General features: G+C 37.2%; 1 protein-coding gene across 1 annotated transcript in view; it reads left to right on the top strand.

The window, feature by feature from the left end:
* The first annotated feature begins 5,871 nt into the window (after nt 1-5,871).
* The window catches only part of LOC133055543 (IQ domain-containing protein M-like), a 155,695-nt gene continuing 141,617 nt past the window's right edge, over nt 5,872-19,949 (top strand). Inside the window, exons 1-3 of the mRNA XM_061140714.1 lie at nt 5,872-5,978; nt 6,686-6,884; nt 16,740-16,884. Coding sequence (XP_060996697.1) covers nt 5,872-5,978; nt 6,686-6,884; nt 16,740-16,884 — 451 coding nt within the window. The remainder of the gene's footprint in view (nt 5,979-6,685; nt 6,885-16,739; nt 16,885-19,949) is intronic.

Raw genomic sequence — 19,949 nt, 5'->3', positions numbered from 1 at the left:
TTTCGACATAATTTTGTCCTCCCTTGGTTTTACACTGGGGTTCCCAACATCTGAGATCTAATGCCTTATGATCTGAGGTGGAGCTGATGTAATAATAATAGAAATAAAGTGTACAATAAGTGTAATTTGCTTGAATTATCCTAACCATCCCCTACCATGGTCTGTGGAAAAGTTGTCTTCCATAAAACCAGTCCCTGGTGACAAAAAACGTTGAGGAGTACTGTAGTGTCATACGTATGATACATATCATAAATTGAGAAGCTTGTACTCTAAGTCTTCTCCTTCTACTATATTGTTAAGAAAATATATTCTTTGTAAGGCTGTCATTCTTTTGATGTTTCTTTCGGGGGACATACGTCCCATATAAGTCATGTTAGGGACTTTGGACATGAGTGAGAGAAAGGTCAAAGCCACCTGTTGAAGTTGTCTGAGTGGAATAACAAATGTTTAGCGTGTATTTGATATAATAAGCAGAAATATCAGAGTGGAGAGAAGTGGAATCCTCTGTTGAAGACATACGTATTCATTGCATAAGGATTTAGTCACTGACCACCCTGAAACAGGGTTTCCCAGGTGGCCACTTCATTGATAGCTCAGTTGGTAAAGAATCTGCCTGTAATGCAGGAGACCCTGGTTCAGTTCCTGGGTCAGGAAGATCTACTGGAGAAAGCATAGGCTACCCATTCCAATATTCTTGGGCTTCCCTTGTGGCTCAGCTGGTAAAGAATATGCCCCAATGCAGGAGACCTGAGTTCAATCCCTGGGTTGGGAAGAAGGGAAAGGCTACCCACTCCAGTATTCTGGCCTAGAGAATTCCATGGACTGTATAGTTCATGGGGTCACAAAGAGTTGGACACGACTGAATGACCTTCACTAAAGGTGGCCTTAGTGGTAAAGAACCCACCTACCAACGCAGGAGATGTAAGAGACATGGGTTTGATCCTTGGGTTGGGAAGATCCCTTGCAGGAGGGCCCAGAAACCCACCCCAGGATACTGAAGATCCCATGGACAGAGGAGCCTGGCTGACTATAGTCCATGGGGTCACAAGGAGTCTGACTGAAGTGACTTAGCATGCGGTTTTGTTGAAAGTTTTCACTTTCTTCTCAGGTTCAGAGGATTTGTTAACAAAATAAGCCACTCATTATATTTAAGTAAACAATACAAATATTAGAGAACTATTTAGTCTACTTTCAATATTCTAACCTTAAAAGAAAACAAGAAATAGAAGCAGCAGAGGAGAGCAATAGTATATATATCACCATATTGGATTTGCAGACCTCCAGACTTAGCGCTGGGACGTTCTGTATTGACAGCAGTCCGGAGTTCCAATTGGGAAAAGGTCCCAGGCAGTGTCAACTCCGTGGGTGAGTCTTTGGACTGCTGTTTCTTGGCCTCACTTATAATCCCCAGGCCACAAACCAATTATTAGTTTAGGAGCAAAAAAAAAAAAACAAAACTGGCAGCTCTGCTATTATGTTATTTTTTTACAATGCTGTTTGCTTTGTTTTGCAGATCTTGGAATGTTGCTAAATCCAGGGAGTGGTTGGCCAGACCTCCTCTAGGGACTTAACAGATTCCAAGATCTGCTTCCTATCTATCTATTGTGTTTCTCTTACAACACTCAGGGAAGTTGTGGCTGACACCCACAGCAGTAGTCTGGGCAGTCTAGGTGGGTCAGAAGCAAGGTGAGAGGCCTGCTCTGCTCCTTTGTCTCTAAAGCCTGAACAAGACTGCTTCTATTTTATTTCCCTAACACACACATGCATACATCTTAAAATAAGAACATACTATTCACACTGGCAAACCTCAAGTTTTTTTTTTTTTTAAGTCATCCCATAAAATCTTTGTCATGAGTGTCAGTACTTGACAGAGATAATTTACCTCTGAAATAAAATCTTAAAAAAAAATCAATTCGACAGTTACTGTATTAACCTGTGTGTATAAACGTGAGTATGTGCATCAGTGATTCATTGCTACAGTAACATCACAGAATGTAGTAATTGAAAACCGCAACTGTTATTTCTCATGAGGCGGTTCTGATGATCTGGTCCGTACTCAGCTGATATCACTGGGGATCACTCAAATGGGTTCCTCTTGTCTGTTCTCACGTGCTCTCTCATTCTTTAGAGGCTTGTTGGCTTGTTGTCATGTAGATGAAGAGTTCCAGGAGAATGGAACTGTGTAAGGCCTCTGGGGCACATGCTAAGAACTGGCATAGCATCACTTCCATTGAATTCTTTTGGTCAAAGCAGTTCACAGGGCTAACCTAGATTCTTGGGTGGGTAACTTGATTCCCCACCTGACTGGTGGGGCTGTAAAATCACATTGCAAAAACAGGGACCTAAGGGGGCATTAATTAGCTATCAATGCAATCAGTTTACCACAAAGTGTGCTCCTAATATATTTATATTAATCATATTTTAGTTGTTATATATTTAACTTAAGGAGATTTTTCTTTGGTATCTTTTCATGGTTTGGATTTGGATAAACTGGACAACTTTCAATATCGTAGTGCTGAGTTAAGTAAAATTGTGGACATTATAATGAGTTCAAGGATCCTGGGAATAATCAAGGAAAAGATATGGTCCTGGGTGACAATGGCACATAACACATTTTATTTGGCTCATGTGGACAGCTGTTGGAGAGGAGGCCCCTAACAGCGGAAGACCTAGAGACCATGGCAGAGAGTCACCATTCAGAAGGGGAAGGGAGTAAGGGCCCTCCTGTGGGAGTGGAGGAGGGGGAGCTTTCGTGTCTGGTGATTTCACTCACAGCAAGAGGGGAGTCTCTGGGTCAGTGAACTCTGATGGGCAACAGTGGCTTGAAGTCTTTCACAGCCTCAGAGTTTGTCTTATCTTTGGCTAGTAAATGTTGGTTATAGTTTTACAGGAAATGCAAAGCAGGCAGGCTCTAAATGGCCAAAAATTATGGTTATTCAGGCCATATTTAAAACATTTGGATCTTTAAGAATTTTGAGTTTGGAACCAGCAGGCTTTTGTTTCTAAAAATGGGATTTGAATTTGAATTGCAAAGAATTTTGAGAGGCTGCGAAGTATCAACAAAAGTCATCGGTGCCCTTAGAGTGAAAAAAAAAAAAAAGTAACATAGTCACAAATCACATTAAATATTAGGAATATGAGATTTTGTAAGAAGTAGATCACAAAGAAGAGAAAAAATGTATAAGTATTTATGGGAAATAGTTTTTGTGATGTAAGGAATTTTTGCTTCCTAGGAAAACTGTAATAAAGGCCCTGAATGATTTTCCCTCTCTCCTATTAGGAGCAGACTGTTATTCAAAAATCAGTTTTTACAGTGTAACAGAAAGGAAATCAAATTCCGATTTTACTTTTCTGTGTACCAACTATGCAACATTTTATAGTCAAGGATTCACAAGCATTTCTCTATTTGAGGATTAAGCTTATCCAAATTGACCTAACTACCATCAAAATTTGGTATATTTCATAGCTTCTTTTCAAACCCATTATTTGTAAATATAATTCACTTTCCATCAAGTCTTCTATAAATTATTCTTCGGCTTCAAATTTCTCTTTATTTTAACATTCCAATTGTTTAGAGATGTGTTGTTATCAAAGTCCATATGGCTAGGGCCTAAGATAAATCCTTCTCTTTTTCAATTGATTAAAAAGCAGACAAAACATATCCATCATTTTGTAAACATTTTTGCATTTCCTTGTTCTTTTAATTAATGTCATTCTAATCACTCATGTTAACTATAGCTTTTACTCACTCATTCTAATCATTCATGCTAACTATAGCCTTTAACCAAAATAACTAACTTCAATTCTCCCCCTCCCTCTCCCAAACCCCCTTCTGTTGCAGGAAGGGGGACCCCTTCCAGGGCCCGAAACTGGGCTCTTGTCTAACACTCGGAAATGAATTGTCTGAGGAGACACATGTGCTGACAAAGCAAGAGATTTTATCGGGAAAGGGCGTTCGGGCAGAGAGCAGGAGGGTGAGGAACCCAGGAGAACAACTCTGTCACAGAGACTGTGGCTCACAGTCTCGGGTTTTATGGTGATGGGATTAGTTTCCGGGTTGTCCTTAGCCAATCACTCTGACTCAGAGTCCTTGCTGGTGGTGCACGCCTTGTTCAGCCAAGATGGACGCCAGAGAGAAGGATTCTGGGAGATGGTCGGACACGTGGTGTCTCCTTTTGACCTTTGACGAGCTCTTCCGGTTGGTGGAGGCCTATTAGTTCTGTGTTCCTTACCAGGACCTCCTGTCGTAAAACAGCTCATGCAAATGGTTACGATGGTGCCTGGCCAGGGTGGGCGGTTTCAATCAGTGTGCTTCCCCTAACACTTCTGCACCACAGACAGTTTTCAGTATGTGACAAAGAATTCTGTGCCATTCAAGGCAACTTAGGAGAATAGCAGAGCTCCAGTGACCACTGCTGGTACTTTAACAATACACATCACACATCACCTTATGGTCAGGTGTATATGTCCCTTTAAGATTTATTTATACATTATTGTTAGAACATATAAGTTTGACCATAGTTAGCTCATTTATGTGTTTCTAGAAGACTTCTCTTATTTCTTCTGAGAAAAAGGAAAAAAAGTCATGAAATCAAAATCCTTTTGATTTCACAGTAGGTCTTAAAACTCCGAACAAGTCAGAAGTAACCATTTCTATTTTATTTGCATTCCCAGTTTATCTCGTACATGGAGGCCTGTTCATAAAAATTGATATAACAGAGCAAAAATACTCTTAGAAGGCAGAGCTCCCTCTTTTATGAGCTATTCAAAATCAATCTTAATTTAAACAACCAAAAAGAAAACTTTGCTTTATTTTCTATGCCTTTTCTGGTAGCTTTGTCTATTTAAATATTTCTCTCCAGCACATGTTATATTTTTGACTCAATCTACGGAAGTTTTCTCAAGCGAGATAGTGAAAGAACTAACCAAAGATACAAAAGAACTACTGTTACACGAACATCATACAAGGCTAACTTCCTTTCTTTTGCAAAGATGGGACAATGTTTATTTGTATACACAGAGAGAAATGCTAGCCTCAGTTCTATGTCTTTAGCTTTAGATCAAAAGTAAATCCAGAGGACAGTTTTCTGTGCTTGAGCAAATCTCACTGGTCAGTAGTGGCTACTTGGGTATAGGAAGGTCCAAGAGTCAAAAAGGATGTCCAAGGAATACTTGTTATGAATTTCCTGATTTGGAGCGGATCTCCAATCTAGTGGGTACAAAAGTATCTCAAATGATTTTAGGTTTTGTCGCAGTTGTTTAGTTGCTAAGTTATGTCTGATTCTTTTTGACCCCATGGACTATAGCCTGCCAGGCTCCTCTGTCCATGGGGTTCTCCAGGCAAAAATAGTGGAGTGGGTTGCCATTTCCTTCTCCAGGGGATCTTTCTGATCCAGGAATGCGTCTCCTGCATTACAGGTAGATTCTTTACTGCTGAGTCACAGGGAAAACTTGATTTTAGGTATACTGATAGTGCAAGGCATATTAGAAGATACCACAAGTTTCAAGACAAACTAGTAGAAGAAACAAATGGAAAAAAGATCCCCTGTTATCTACCATCTACCACCCAACAGAGACTAGATGGCTGGATTCAATAATCAAAATCAGACTTCCAACATTTTAGTCACCAGGGGAAGAAAAATAATGATTATGTGCAAACTAGAACAGGAGTCTATAAGAACCAGCTTAATGCAAATATCAAAACAGATCCGGAGAAGAAAATTGTAGAAACAGTCAATGATATTCACTCCAGGAATCAAGAAAGTTGGGTCTGGGATTTAGAAGTCTATACACAGTGCGCTTTGTAGGGCAAGACTCAGGTCTGGTGTGTGAAATGACCTGGCTATCTCATTGGAACTCCAGCTGTGAAAGATGCAGAAGCAAAAGCAGTTAAGAGGAGAAAAAGATGTTTGTATGCTAAAAATTGCAAGGAAACTACATTTTGAACTTTGGAAGACTTTGAAAAACCTGACTACCATGTAAAAAATACAAAAGATATACAAGGGGAAAAAGCAGACAGAAGATTACCAAGGTCACAGACTGTTCATGCAGAAAGTCTTCTCACGTGGTCATCATAGCTGCAAGGGCCATCCATATCAGTGTTGCAAGGCTTGTCATATTTTCTAGTATGATCACTCACGTCTGTGATCCTGTGGTCCATGGCTCTGTCAATACATACCCTGCCTCTCAATTGAGAGCATTTGGAAAATAAAATTACTTTTCAGAGGAGTTTGGTAAGCAGAGTATCAGTGCTGAATAATTTTGCTGCAGTCTTTAGTTTAAAATAGCTTCTGGGACAGGAAAGTTATTTTTACTAATGTGCCTTGTCATATGAAAATATTTTGTTCCTTAGATACTGTATCTCTCTTTTGAATACTTGTGGATAAGCTTTGACAGATTTACTTTCTTTTAGGTTTCATTTCTTCAGAAGGTCAATTTATGCATGTTATATTGATTTTGACATATTCAACCTTTTTTGGAAAACCCTATTGGAATGTTCAGATGATACATACATATACATATATATATACACACACACACACACACACATATATACATGAATTATATGTGCTAATTACAGTGTATTTTCTATTTCATTATATTCATTATGAAATTGAATTTAAGACTTTTTAGAAGTTTGTTTTTCTTATTAACTATAATAAGAAATTTTATATTTTATTTTTAGCCCCAAATCCATTCTTAGTAAAAGTGATAAAATTGACAATAAAGTTAAAAGAATTGGACCACACATAGAGATCTTCCAAGTGTTCCGGGGAAGAAAAAAATTTGCAATAACCAAAAACATAATTAAAATGGTCACCGTCATGCAGGCATTTGTCAGAGGGTGGCTCGAACGCAAAAGATTCCAAAGAATAATGATAAAGGTAAAGCATATATTGAATATTATAATGTGTTTAAAAATTCTTTGTTCTCCCAGTTTTACTGAGATATAACTGACATGTAGCACTGTCGCAGTTTAAAGTATACAGAATAATGATTCAGCTGTCATGCATCATAAAATGATTTACCACGATGAGTTTAATGAACATCCATCACCTCTTATATAGATACAAAATTAAGAAATAGAAAAAACTTTTGCTCATGATGAGAGCTCTTAGGTTCTCCTCTCTTTACTTTCATATATTTATCCTGTTGTGCATTACATCCCTAGTACTCATCTGTCTTATAACTGGAAGTTTGTACAATAGCTGATTTCCCCTTCCCCTGCCTCCTGCCTCTGGTAACCACAAATCTGATGTCTTTTACTATGAGTTTGTTTATTTGCTTTTTTATTTGTTTTTGAAGTGTAATTGGCCTATAACACTACGTTAATTCCTGTTACACAACAGAGGATTTGATTCTTCTATACATTTCAAACTGATCACCACAAGTCTAGTTATCATTTGTCACCATACAAAGGTATCATGTAATTATTGAGTTTATTCCCCGTACTGTACATTTCATACCCATGACTCTTATAATATACAATTTTAAGTTTATACCTCTTAATCTCTGTTATCTGTTTGTCTTCTCCCTTGGATCCCCTCTCCTGTGGCAAAAACCTGTTTGTGTATATGACTTTGTTTCTGTTCTATTTGTTCATTAGTGAAATCATGCAGTATTTTTCTTTCTGTGTCTGACTTATTTCACATAGCATAATATGCTCTAAGTAAAAAAAAAAAAAGGAAAAAAATGTCCCCTAGTTCCATCCTGATATCAAGTAGGTTGTCAGAAATGACAAGATTTCATTCTTTTTTTCACTCATATCTCATTATATATAATATATATTATATACACTTAATATGTATAATATAGTATATATAATATAAACAATGTATAATTATGTATACGTTCATGTAATTATATGATTATGTATAATTATAAATATATGATTGTATAATTATAGTTTATAATACATAAACATAAATCTATATTATATATGCTTTATATATATATATAATATAAAACACTATATATGGGGCTTCCCACGTGGCTCAGTGGTAAAGTGTCTGCCTGCCAATGCAGGAGAGACAGGAGACATGGGTTCAATCCCTGGGTCAGGAAAATGCCCTGGAGGAATAAATGGCAACCCATTCCAGTATTCTTGCCTGGAAAATCACATGGACAGAGGAGCCTGGCTGGCTATAGTCCATGGGGTTGAAAAGAGTCAGATAAGACTGAGCGTCTGAGCACATACATTATGTATATACCTTATCTTCTTTATCCATTCATTCATCAGTGTACATTTACATTCAATTAACAGACTTTTGAACAGTAACTTGGTCAATATACCTATGATTTTTCCAAAATAAAGTTCTTTGGTTAAAAAAATTGTTATGAATAATCTTCTCTTGTGACAGTTGCAGATTGTGTCAAGCCGGAGACTGTGAACAAATGCCTGGCTTATCCTTAACCCAACAGTCCTGGGACAACTTTTACTCTAAGGCTCAGAGCACCTATCTTTGCACTGGTTTTGTTTCTCCTATGCTATAGGCTAATTTTCTGTTTAAAGCAACTTTCCACTTCTCTTACTCCTGGGTACTCTTGCAGAGCATAAACCTTTACCTTAAAAAGAAACCACACATATCCACCTAACAACTTTTATAAACAGCAGTCCTGACATTCAAAATAAATCATAAGGACCTATTTTGGCTGGGCAAATGCAGGAGAATCCGAATGAACAGATTTCGGTGAACCTTTGAGAGAAATTCAAACATATTCTCACCTGAAGTCTGCCAATAAAAAAATTTAGAAAACCAGCTAGAAACGGAAGAATAGGTCAGAAGTGCCCACCTGAATTGCTTGATTTTCTGGGAGGAGCCCTTTCAAATGGCCTTGCACTGTACATCCTGAATACATTTCTCTGAGAACATAGAGATGCTGTTAGAACATAATCCATTTGCCTGTCTCTGTATGTATATGTATGCATGCATTAATAGTACATTTTATTGTTTAGCTGCTAAGTTGTGTCTGACTCTTTGTGACCCCGCGGACTGTAGCACAACAGCTCTCTGCTCTTCATCATCTTATGGAGTTAGAGCAAATATACACACATAACACACATTTGTAGTTCTGATAAGTATATAGGATAAAGCATGTAAAACTCTGAAATAAAACATTCCATATAGCTAATCTTTCACTCATTCTGTGAAATAGCTGCTATATTCATTTTATATGTGAAGAAACTCATGCTCAGAGAAATTAAGTCATTTGACCACAGTTGTACTGCTGGTAAGTGACTGAGCTAGAATTCAAACTTTTGTCTGACCCCAAAGCCCATGTTATTCTACATATTATATCATCGACCTACTTTGTGGCTAATTGCTCCCTAATCTAATCTAAAGCCGTATCCCAGACTGGTCTCTCTAGCTCCAGATTGAGGCATTTAATTGCTTGTTTGCAAGGTCCATAGTTAGCTCAGACTCCACAGAGCCTTAAATGAACTCATTTTCTCATTCCACAGAGCGCTTCCTTTGGTGAACCCTCCCAATACCCACTGTGCAAGCTATATACCTGGAGTTTTCTTAGTCTCCTTCAGCTTGCTCACCCCCATGTTCAATGGGTCACCGCTTCCTTAATATTTCTTATGCGGCTCTTCTCGGGGCTCTTGCCAGAGCTCCCATCCATCACCCCCTCGCATGGAGAACTGCAGTAGTCTCCTAATTGGTCTCCCTGCCTGTAGACCTACGCCCATCTAATCTGTCATGTGCAATGGTGGAAATTCCACTCTGATGACCTTATCCTATTCCTTAGAGTCTTTTGATGACTCCATATTGCTTATCAGATGAACTATGAATTCTCTAGTATACAGCACATCTGAGCTCCCTGGTCTGGCCTTTTCCCGCTGTCCAGGCTCATCACATGACACTTTCTCATTAATACCCTGTGCCCTAGCAAAGTCCAAGTCGTTTCATTCCCTGTTTCATTACTATTATCTTATGTGTTAATGCTGACCTTTCAGACTGGATTACTCTTCCTCCCTAATTTTCTCATAAACTCTAATTCTTTCTTTAAGAACTTAAATGTCCACATCTAGAAGAAAAGCTATGACCAATATAGACAACATATTAAAAAGCAGAGACATTACTTTGCCAACAAAGGTCTGTCTAGTCAAAGCTATGGTTATTCCAGTAGTAATGTATGGATGTGACTATAAAGAATGTATGGATGGACTGTAAAGAAAGCTGAGTGCAGAAGAATTGATGCTTTTGAACTGTGGCATTGGAGAAAACTCTGAGAGTCCCTTGGACTGCAAGGAGATCCAACCAGTCCATCCTAAAGGAAATCAATCCTGAATATTCACTGGGAGGACTGATGCTGAAGCTGAAGCGCCAATACTTTTGCCACCTGCTGCAAAGAACTGACTCATTGGACTCATTGGAAAAGACCCTGATGCTGGGAATGATTGAAAGTGGGAGGAGAAGGATGAGATGATTGGATGGCATCACCGACTCAATGGACATGAGTCTGAGTGAGCTCGAGGAGTTGGTGATGGACAGGGAAGCCTGGTGTACTGTAGGCCATGGGGTTGCAAAGAGTCAGACATGACTGAACGACTGAACTGAACTGAACTGAGACGCCCTCTCTGGTCCATCAAGCAGAGCTGATTTCTCCATTTCTGGTCATTATTGTGCTGATCATTCTACATTTTGACCTTTTGTTTACATGTCTGTCATGGATAATACAATCTATATGACCTGTTTGGGAGTACACACTATTTTTATTTATAACACCACATATTGTTTTGACACATATAGTCTCTCTCATTTTAACTATATTCACTTATTTGATGTTTTGCATGTTTATTTACTTGTTTGCATGTATAACATATATGTATATATGTTTACTTGTTTGTGTATGTTTATTTATGTTGTTTTCTGTCATGTTTACTTCTGTGTTCAATACCTAGAACAGTGCTTAGTGTGTGACAGGTACTCAACAAATGACTTTCTGAATGGATGAATTAATACAACAAAATATAGTTATAGAAGTTTGTCAGGGCACCAGAGATTCATATATATATATATATATATATATATATATATACACACACACACACACACATATATAACATGTATATATAAACATATATAAGTAAATATAGTATGTCATATGCATGACATTATACATATGATAATGTAATTCATGTCCTACTCTTTGCGACCCCATGGACTATACAGTCTGTGGAATTCTCCAGGCCAGAATACTGGCTTGAATTGCCATTCCCTTCTCCAGGGGATCTTCCCAACCCAGCGATGGAACCCAGGTCTCCCACATTGCAAGCAGATTCTTTATCAGCTGAGCCACCAGGAAGCCTAAGAATACTGGAGTGGGTAGCCTATCCATTCTCCAGGGAATCTTCCTGATCCAGGCATACAACCAGCATCTCCTGCATTGCAGGCAGATTCTTTACCAGCTGAGCTACCAGGAAAGCTCAGTTATATCATAATTTAACTTAATTATAGCAGTTCCTGATGTTGGAGAGAGTTGTAGCATCATCCATAGCATATGGGACAAAAATATGTCTAGAAAACTTAGCAGGAATGGGCCCAAGATGATAATGAAAAGGAGAGATTGACAAAGAAAAATTTTAATTTCTATATGGAGGTAAAATTTGAAATGAAAAGAGTGAGAAGCCCTTTTCAAGGATCCCAAGAAGTATCAACTGGACTGTTGACTTCGATCTGGTTATAAACTTTGTTACGACCACTGACTTTCTTCTTTCTCCCACCGTTGGTGTGCTGCTTTGTATGTTGGGTGGCTGCTCTGTAACATAGTGAATGCTGTCTTGCTCACTGTTGAAATGCTTGTGTGGCAGGCCTGTAATGCATACACAGTCTGGTTCCAGGACTGAGCCTGTGTGCAGGGTTGCTGTTGGGGGAATTCTTGATAGACTTTCTGGTCTAGAGGCCACACAGCATATCCTTGGATGATTGTCAGGACTGCGGCAATCCCTCCACCGGGAAGCTTCCACAGTCATATTGTTTAGCCGGCACTCCAGAGCTTATGACTGTTGACAATGTCTGCTAGAATGTCACTTTAAGGTACCTCAAGAGACGGTACAATTTCTGTCTTTTCTGTGAAATACTCCAGGTTGGGTTTATTTAGAAATAATGAAGTGGCATTTTATTATATCAGCCATAAGGAGACTACAGAGATTGCTGCGTTTAACTATCAGCATTATTTATTTCCAGTCTTCCTAGGTGGTACAGTGGTAAATAATCCATCTGCAGTGCAGGCAATGCAGGGGACAAGGATTAGATCCCTGGGTCGGGAGGATCCCCTGGAGGAAAAATTGGCCACCCATTCCAATATCCTTGCCTGAAAAATTCCACAGAGAAAGGGGCCTGGTAGGCTACAGTTCAAAGGGTCGCAAAGAGCTGGACATGACTGAGTGACCAAGCACGCATGTACAAACATGGAGAGCTATATTAATATATTCTCGAATACTTAAAAAAAAAATTGATCATAGTTGCTATTTACTGGATCTGATTTCTTGCCTGGTGCATAGAACAAATAGTCCAGACAGAAATGGAGGAAGTCTCAGGTATTTAATAATGAGAACTTAGAAAGACCATTTAACCCAAAGGCCTCTGTCTGGTATGGGAGTAGTCCCACGAAACTGAGATCTGGAGGATGATTGTGTTTTGTCTGCAAAGTGTGTTTTGTCTGTGTAGACTGGGAAGTTGAGAGAGTTGCAGGCCCAGGGAAAGAAAATCTCAGTGGCCTTAGGTGAGACAGAATATTTGGGGGCCTAGTTAGGAGGACAGTGGCAATAGAGGAACATGAAGGTAGGAGCAGATGAACAATGTTCTTCAAAACCATGCTAAGGAGTTTATACTTAGTGTATCAGAAAGGATGACTTTAGAGGAAGTGAGTGACATGAAGAGATTTGCTATTTTAGAAAAATTACTGACTCTGGACAATGAATTGAGTAAAGAGGATGACAAAATTAGAGAAAAAACCACTAGGATGCTTATTCAGTAATGATAATGTTGGTGTTGATTTGGGGTAAGGTTGGAGAAATGGACAGGAGATAGGATATTGAAAGTGATTGGCTTTGGAGATGAGGAAGTGGGAGGAGTCAATAATGGTTCTGAGGCTTTTGTCTTGAGCAACATGATGGATGGTTGTGAAATATAGAACTTAGGAGGAGTGAGTAGGAGAGGTGGAGGGAAAGGAAGGGAGGTAGAGTCCATTTTTCAACACTGAGCTTGAAGTGGCTGTGCAACATCCTTGAGACGTCTGGGAAGCGATTGGGTACAGGAGTCTAAAGCTCGGAAGGATGACTGGGCCATAGGGAGGCATTTGGGATTCATGAGAACTTCCAAAACTTTTTCTACCTTAACACAACTTAAGGAATACAAACCCTCCCACACATTAAAGTGGCTCAATCTGGCAATGATTATCACTTTATCTCCGAGAAAGCTCTTTCTCCAGATGACTGCATGGCTTTCTTACTTCATTCATGTCTCTGCTCACTGTGACATTATCAAAAACCCTGCCCAATACTATCCTATTAAAAAAACACTTACTCTGATCATTCCCTATTCTATTAAAAACACTATTGTTCTTTGCACTACTTACTACTATGTAATACATATTTGTTCACTGGATTATCGTCCCTTCTATCAGAAATTTTTTCTCTTCACTAATCTGTTCACAAGGTCTAGAAATATTCATGGTTCATGTTTTTGAATAAATTATTTTCAACACAATGGAGGAGGGGTAAGACGATGTAAAACTTCATTCAGCTCCGCAACCAAGGATACCCTCCTGTACTCTGCCTTCATCCATAGATTTGAGAATCATTATTAGTGATACTGTCTAGAGCCATTGGAATTGATGTCATTGTCCAGAGAGTATATAAAGTAAGGATAGAGGCATATAAAGATAAGAATGAGAAAGACCAATGCTCAGAGGGGAAGCCAGAGGTGAGGATTTCACAAACAATGAAGAAATAGCTAGAGAAGTATGAAGAAAACTGAAACACGTTAGATCAAGAAATTTCAGACACAGTGTGATAAAGAGGGTCAGTCAGTGATTCCCAATGCTTCTAGGAATGAAGGCCTAGGCAAAAATGGGTAGAAAACATGAGCTAGTGCTTCACAGTAGAATAAACATAAATGGTTAGTAAACATGAAAAGAGGCTACTCTTGCTAGTAATCAAAGAAATTGAGTACCACTAAGTATCATATAGTAGTGGAATTAACCAAACAAGAAATAAATTCATTACTTAGAAACAAAAGACATGATCATATCAAATACAAAGCAGACTTTTATTTGTAAAAAAATGTTAATCCTGATGTATGATAAGCATGATACATTATAGTTTAAGTCAACATGGATTGGAAAATTATAATCAGTAATTTGCATTGTCTTTTATTTAAATATTGCTGTTGTATCAATTTGTACATTTTTCTGGTTAATTCTATCTTCAGACAAATTTAGAAATATAGTGGAAGATTTGCATACTGAGATGACATGGCAGCATAACTAAGGCATATTTCTGTACAGAAGGCTGGCAGAGAGGCATGCTATAATAAGAAGCACACAGATGGATGCCTGCCATTTTCTCTGACCCAACTTCTTAACCATGAAAACCTCCTAGGTAGCCTTCTTAATGCCTCAGATCTGAGAAGGGTTTCTTCATGAGATGGGTTGTGTCCACAAAAGAGTATTTATTAAATTTGGAGGAAAAAACACTCAGCTTGGGTTTGGTGACTGCCCAAACGTTCCTTCTCCCTTAGCAAATGTCACCATTCAACTAAGCAGCACTCTAAGCAAGGACCTTTTGGTTTATATTCTAAGAATACAATTAAAACAGTGCTTGATTTTTAATTATAAGCAAGAGGAACCTACTGACAGATTTAATCAGGAAGGTATTGAGTAAAATTTTGGGCAGAGGTCTGAAGAAGTAAGCTCAGAAACATAGAGGAATGATGAAGGCTAGCCTAGATAGCTCCCTGGACTGCAGTCAAATCCTGCACAAATTCTGATGCAATCGCTGAATCCTGTACTCCCTCCACAAATGCCACCTTTGGAAAATGGATATTGTGCCAAGATTACTCTTCCACAGAAATAGATTTCCCACTGTTTCCCTTTTAAAAGCATTATTAATTTCTAGTCAAAACCTGAGGCGTGTGTAGATAATGGATGAGGCTTTGTCACATGTCTGCATCCTAGCAACAGAGGAGGCTTAGGTCGTGAGCATCTGATTTGTGGCTTCAAGTAAAGGACATGAGCTCTGCCTTCTACTAAGATTCACATGGTGGGGAGTGCTCCTAAAGTGTGACCCATTTGTTATTTAAAACAAAACAAAGCAACAACAACAAAGTGACAAAGCTCTATTGAACAAAAGGGAGATTAAAATTATACATTGGAAAATGTAATTAAATGTTGAAAGACATTAGCGAACATTTAGAATCTGCCTGATTCTGATGGAATTCAGGTGGAAGGAGAAAAGGAAAGTAGTGAAATGATGCTAATTTATTTTTTGTTCCGGTAAATCAAGAAATATTATTTCATTGAAAATTTTGACAAATTAAGAAATATAGGCTTAAACATAGTATCTAAAAATGTCAGAGAAGAACCAGAAAGCTAAACAAAGGTGAAGAAAAATAAAATAATAAAACAACCTTTAAAGAATCACACAAAACAGAAAATAAATGACAAGAGCAAGAACAATTGATCATAAGTGTAATAATAAATAAACTAGGAAAGAACTAGAACAAGAATTTCCAGAATGGGTAAAAAATATGAAATTCAAGTAAATTAAGAGGAATATAGCATATGATTAAAAGTGTGGACTGTGAAGTATCCTTGTTTTGAATTTAGAACCAGTTCTGTAATTTACTAACTATAGGACGTTGGGAAAGCTAAAGATTTTATGCTTTAGGGTTTTTACTTGTGTAATAGTATGCAAAGCATGTCAAAGGAAAGCAGACTCAGAAGAAATTTCATGAACTTAAGTAGATTCCTAAAAATATAATGAAAATTGGTGAATGAAGTTTTTAATTCAAGAAGTCAAGAAGGAGAAAAGAAACCTTAAAAAAGAAATTAATAAAGATAAGTAGAGAAAGTAATGAGCTAGAAAATAGAAAATGTAAAAATAATTGAGTGGATAAAGAAGATGGAACTGGTTATTAAGAAAAAAATGAAATAGATGAATTTTTATACTTTTTTAAAGGTTTATTTGAGTAGAATGTAGAAAATGTGCATACAGAAAAATATAGTCACAAATAAAATACAAGCTGATAGAACAGGTATGTACCTATGATAAAACCTGAAAAAAATCCAGTGAAAAATAGGTACAACACATAAATATACAGTTTCTGAAAGAAAGAAAATACAAGGATTTGAGCACCCAGAGTGATACAACATTACAGAGTAATGCCTTAATAAAACTTTTATATATTTTTTTCTGGCTAAGTGGGCTACATATTATAGAAATCTCTACACCAACTTAGGAAGCTTCTATGCAATTATTCATTACTAAAACTTCTATGTTATGGCAAGCATAAGTATGTGATGCCAAAGCAACTCAAAATGATGTTCTCTGAACTTTAGGGAGATTATACCATTCTATGATGCACGTACTTTGCTAACCTTATTTAGAAATATAAATATATGCTCTAAGAAACTGGGTGAGATAGATGAAATGAATAGGACATAATCAGATTCAATATAAATAGCAAAAATATATAAGGAGTTCAACTGTTTATATTGCTATTTTATAGGCTTTGTATCATGGACCAGATTTGAGGACAGTTATAAATATGTACTGCAGACAAATCTATCGTGTTAAATATCGACTTGGTCTTTGGAGGACAAGACAAATCATAAACCTTACAGAGTTGGAGGAATGGATGGACAGAAAAAAATGTGAGTGATGCTGTCCTTTCTGATTTGATTTTAGGTTTGGAATTAATTTAACCATTAAAAACTTACATATAATTTACATATAATTACCCATAGAAAACACAAGTATTTTTATTGTTGCAAGCTATTTGCATTTTAAGGTGACATATGAGGATTAATTTATTAGGCTTAAAAAAAATAGGAAATTTAATAGAAAGATAGCTAAAGAATCAGATTTCAGATGGAGCATAAACCAGAGTAGCTCCAGAGATCTAGGGAGCAAAAAATAAGGCAAAATCTCTTATTTGCCTCTAGGGGGGATACAAAAGATGCTATCACTTTATGACTTTTTATTCTTGAGCTTTAAATTTTAATTCTAGGGAGAGAACTCCTGGTTGGTTTAGTCTGAGTTATGTCTTCAACACCTTACCTTGGTGTAGGACAAAGAAATTTGATTGGGTGTTGCATAGGGGCTATATTCATTGGAGGGAGGGAGGAGTTCCCCAAAGGAAAATTATGTATTTATAACAGAATAGCAGTTCATGGGCACTGAGGAGATGAAACAACAGATATCCATTATATGTTGCTTTTTGGTGTTGAAATTCCATGCAACAGACAAGTTTTCCAATTTCTATTTTAATTTTCAGAGAGCCTGATTTTTATTATATTTAGTACTGCTTAGAATTAGGATGAATATTACAGTTTGTTTCTTGATTTAAAAATAAATGAAGACTTCTAGTTTTTGCTTTTGCATGTAAGGGGCTTGGAGGTCATCACTCCATCTTAACAAATAAAAAATCTGAACAGACTAAAACATCCGCAACTCAGCTGAGCCCTGTAAGAGAGGGGAGGAGGATACAGGCAAACTGGAGAGACAGGCTTGCAAATACAGGCGGTCCCAGGTTACTAGAGCAGAGACTCACGAGCAGAATCTGATGTGGGAACCGGCAGTTGGGTAAGAAAAAGGAACTGTAATTGACAAATGGCTGCAGGCTCAATGCGGACAACACTGAGTTAAAATTCCAGGAGGATCCAGTCATAAAGGCACCTCCACAGTACTGATATTCACCTACAGAAGCTCAGTCAGATTCCCAGAATAATTATGAGAAAATGAACCATTTTGAAATACGCCAGAGCCATCCATTCTTCTTAATAAGGCCTGCCTTCAGGGGAAACTAATTAACCAGAACCTAACCTGTTGGGTATTATCAGAGCCTGATTAAGCTGTGGAAGGGAAATACCCAATTCTCATCCACTCTGACTATCCTGTCCGACCTAAGGGGGAAGAAAAAGACAGGGAAACATTCATGAAATTCATAGTCCAGAGACATAGGCTCAATCAGAGACTGAGACCTAATTGTTTGAACACTTCCCCTCCCCCAGTACCTTATCACCACATTACCAATGGCCTTTTTATAGCGATTCCTTTTACCAAATACCCTAGTCATGTCTAGCTATCTAGAAAAAGTTACAAGCTATACAAAAATGCAAAACCACAATTTGTAAAGAGAAAGCAAACATCAGAACCAGACATGGCAGGGATGTTGGAATTATTAGACTGAGGATTTAAAACAAGTACAATGAATATGTTAATTATGGATAAAATAAATAGCATGCAAGATGAGCAATGTAGGCAGAGAGATGGAAATCCCAGGAAAGAAATGATGACAATTAAAAATACTGTAACAGAAATGAAAAACACTTTTGATAGGCTTCTTGGAAAGATGGCTGAGGAGAGCTTCCCTGTGCTAGAAACTATATCACTAGAACCCTTGAACACTGAAAAGCAAAGAGAAAAAAGGTTTAAATAAAAAACAGAATAAAGTATCTTGGGATTCTGGGGCAACTAGGGAAGGAGTTACATATGGAGATACCAAAGGGAGAAGAAAGAGAAATTGAAGAAATATTTATAACAATAATGGCTGAAAATTTCCCTAAATTAATGTTAGAAACCAAACCACAGAAGAAGCCCAGAGAATACCAAGAAGAATAAGTTCCAAAAAACTATATTGAGGTATATTATCTCCAAACTACAAAGTTAAAGATAAAGAAAAAATTCTGAAGGAAGTTAGATAGAGAAAATATCTTGCCTCTGGAGGAAAAAAAAAAAAAGACTACATTTGACTTATCCAAAACCATTCAAGCAAGAAGAATGGCATGAAATAGTTGAGAGAAAGAAACCACCAACCTAGAATTTCATGCCCTGCAAAATTATCCTTAAAAAAATATGAAGAACTTTCTTAGAAAAGCAAAACTTGATGGAATTTGTTGCTGGCATATCTGCCTTGCACAAAGCATTTAAAATTTTTTTTTAGAGAGAAGGAAAATAATATAGGTAAGAAACTCAGACTACAAAAACAAAAGCACTGCATAAGAAATAAGAAGGTAAAATTAAACATTCATTTTTCTTATTCCAAAGTGTTTTAACAGACGACAGTTATTTAAAAAAATGCTGACAATATAATATACATGTACAGCTTAGGTATAATTTTATATGCTAATATATGTATACATATATATAAGTGAAGTGACTGATGGCAATTATACAAAGGGTGGGAGGAGGGAATTAGGGTTATTTTGTTATTGTAAGATGTTTGTGATACCCATGTAGTAGGTTAGTGTTGTTTGAAAGTGGACTTGGATTAACTGTTTATATGTTTAATGAATATTGTGGATAAGGGCAACCCTTTAAAAGAGTTAAAAAAAAAAAAGAAGTAAAATCAATATTCTGTGAAATGAGATAAAGAGAAATCTTATAAAATCCTCAACACTACAAAAGGCAGAGAAAAGACAGAAGATAAAAATAAAAACAAAGAAGAACAAGGCAATAAATAGAAAAACTATTGAATATAATAGCTATGAATTCAACTATATCAATTGTGACTTTGAATGTTAAATTATCTAAATCCACTAATTAAAGAGAGACATTGTCAGTGTGGATCAAAAATACAACTTATCTGTTATGCTATCTACAAGAAACCCACTTTAAATATAAAGATATATGTAGATTAAAAGTAAATGGATGGAGAAAAATACACCATGCTAACAATCAAAAGAAAGCCAGGGTAGCTGTATTAATTTTAGATAGA

Source organism: Dama dama, chromosome 5, assembly GCF_033118175.1.
Source record: "Dama dama isolate Ldn47 chromosome 5, ASM3311817v1, whole genome shotgun sequence".
In the NCBI taxonomy this organism is placed as follows: Eukaryota; Metazoa; Chordata; class Mammalia; order Artiodactyla; family Cervidae; genus Dama; species Dama dama.
The sequence above is the reverse complement of the archived record's forward strand: the minus strand, read 5'-3'. Positions and strand labels throughout refer to the sequence as shown.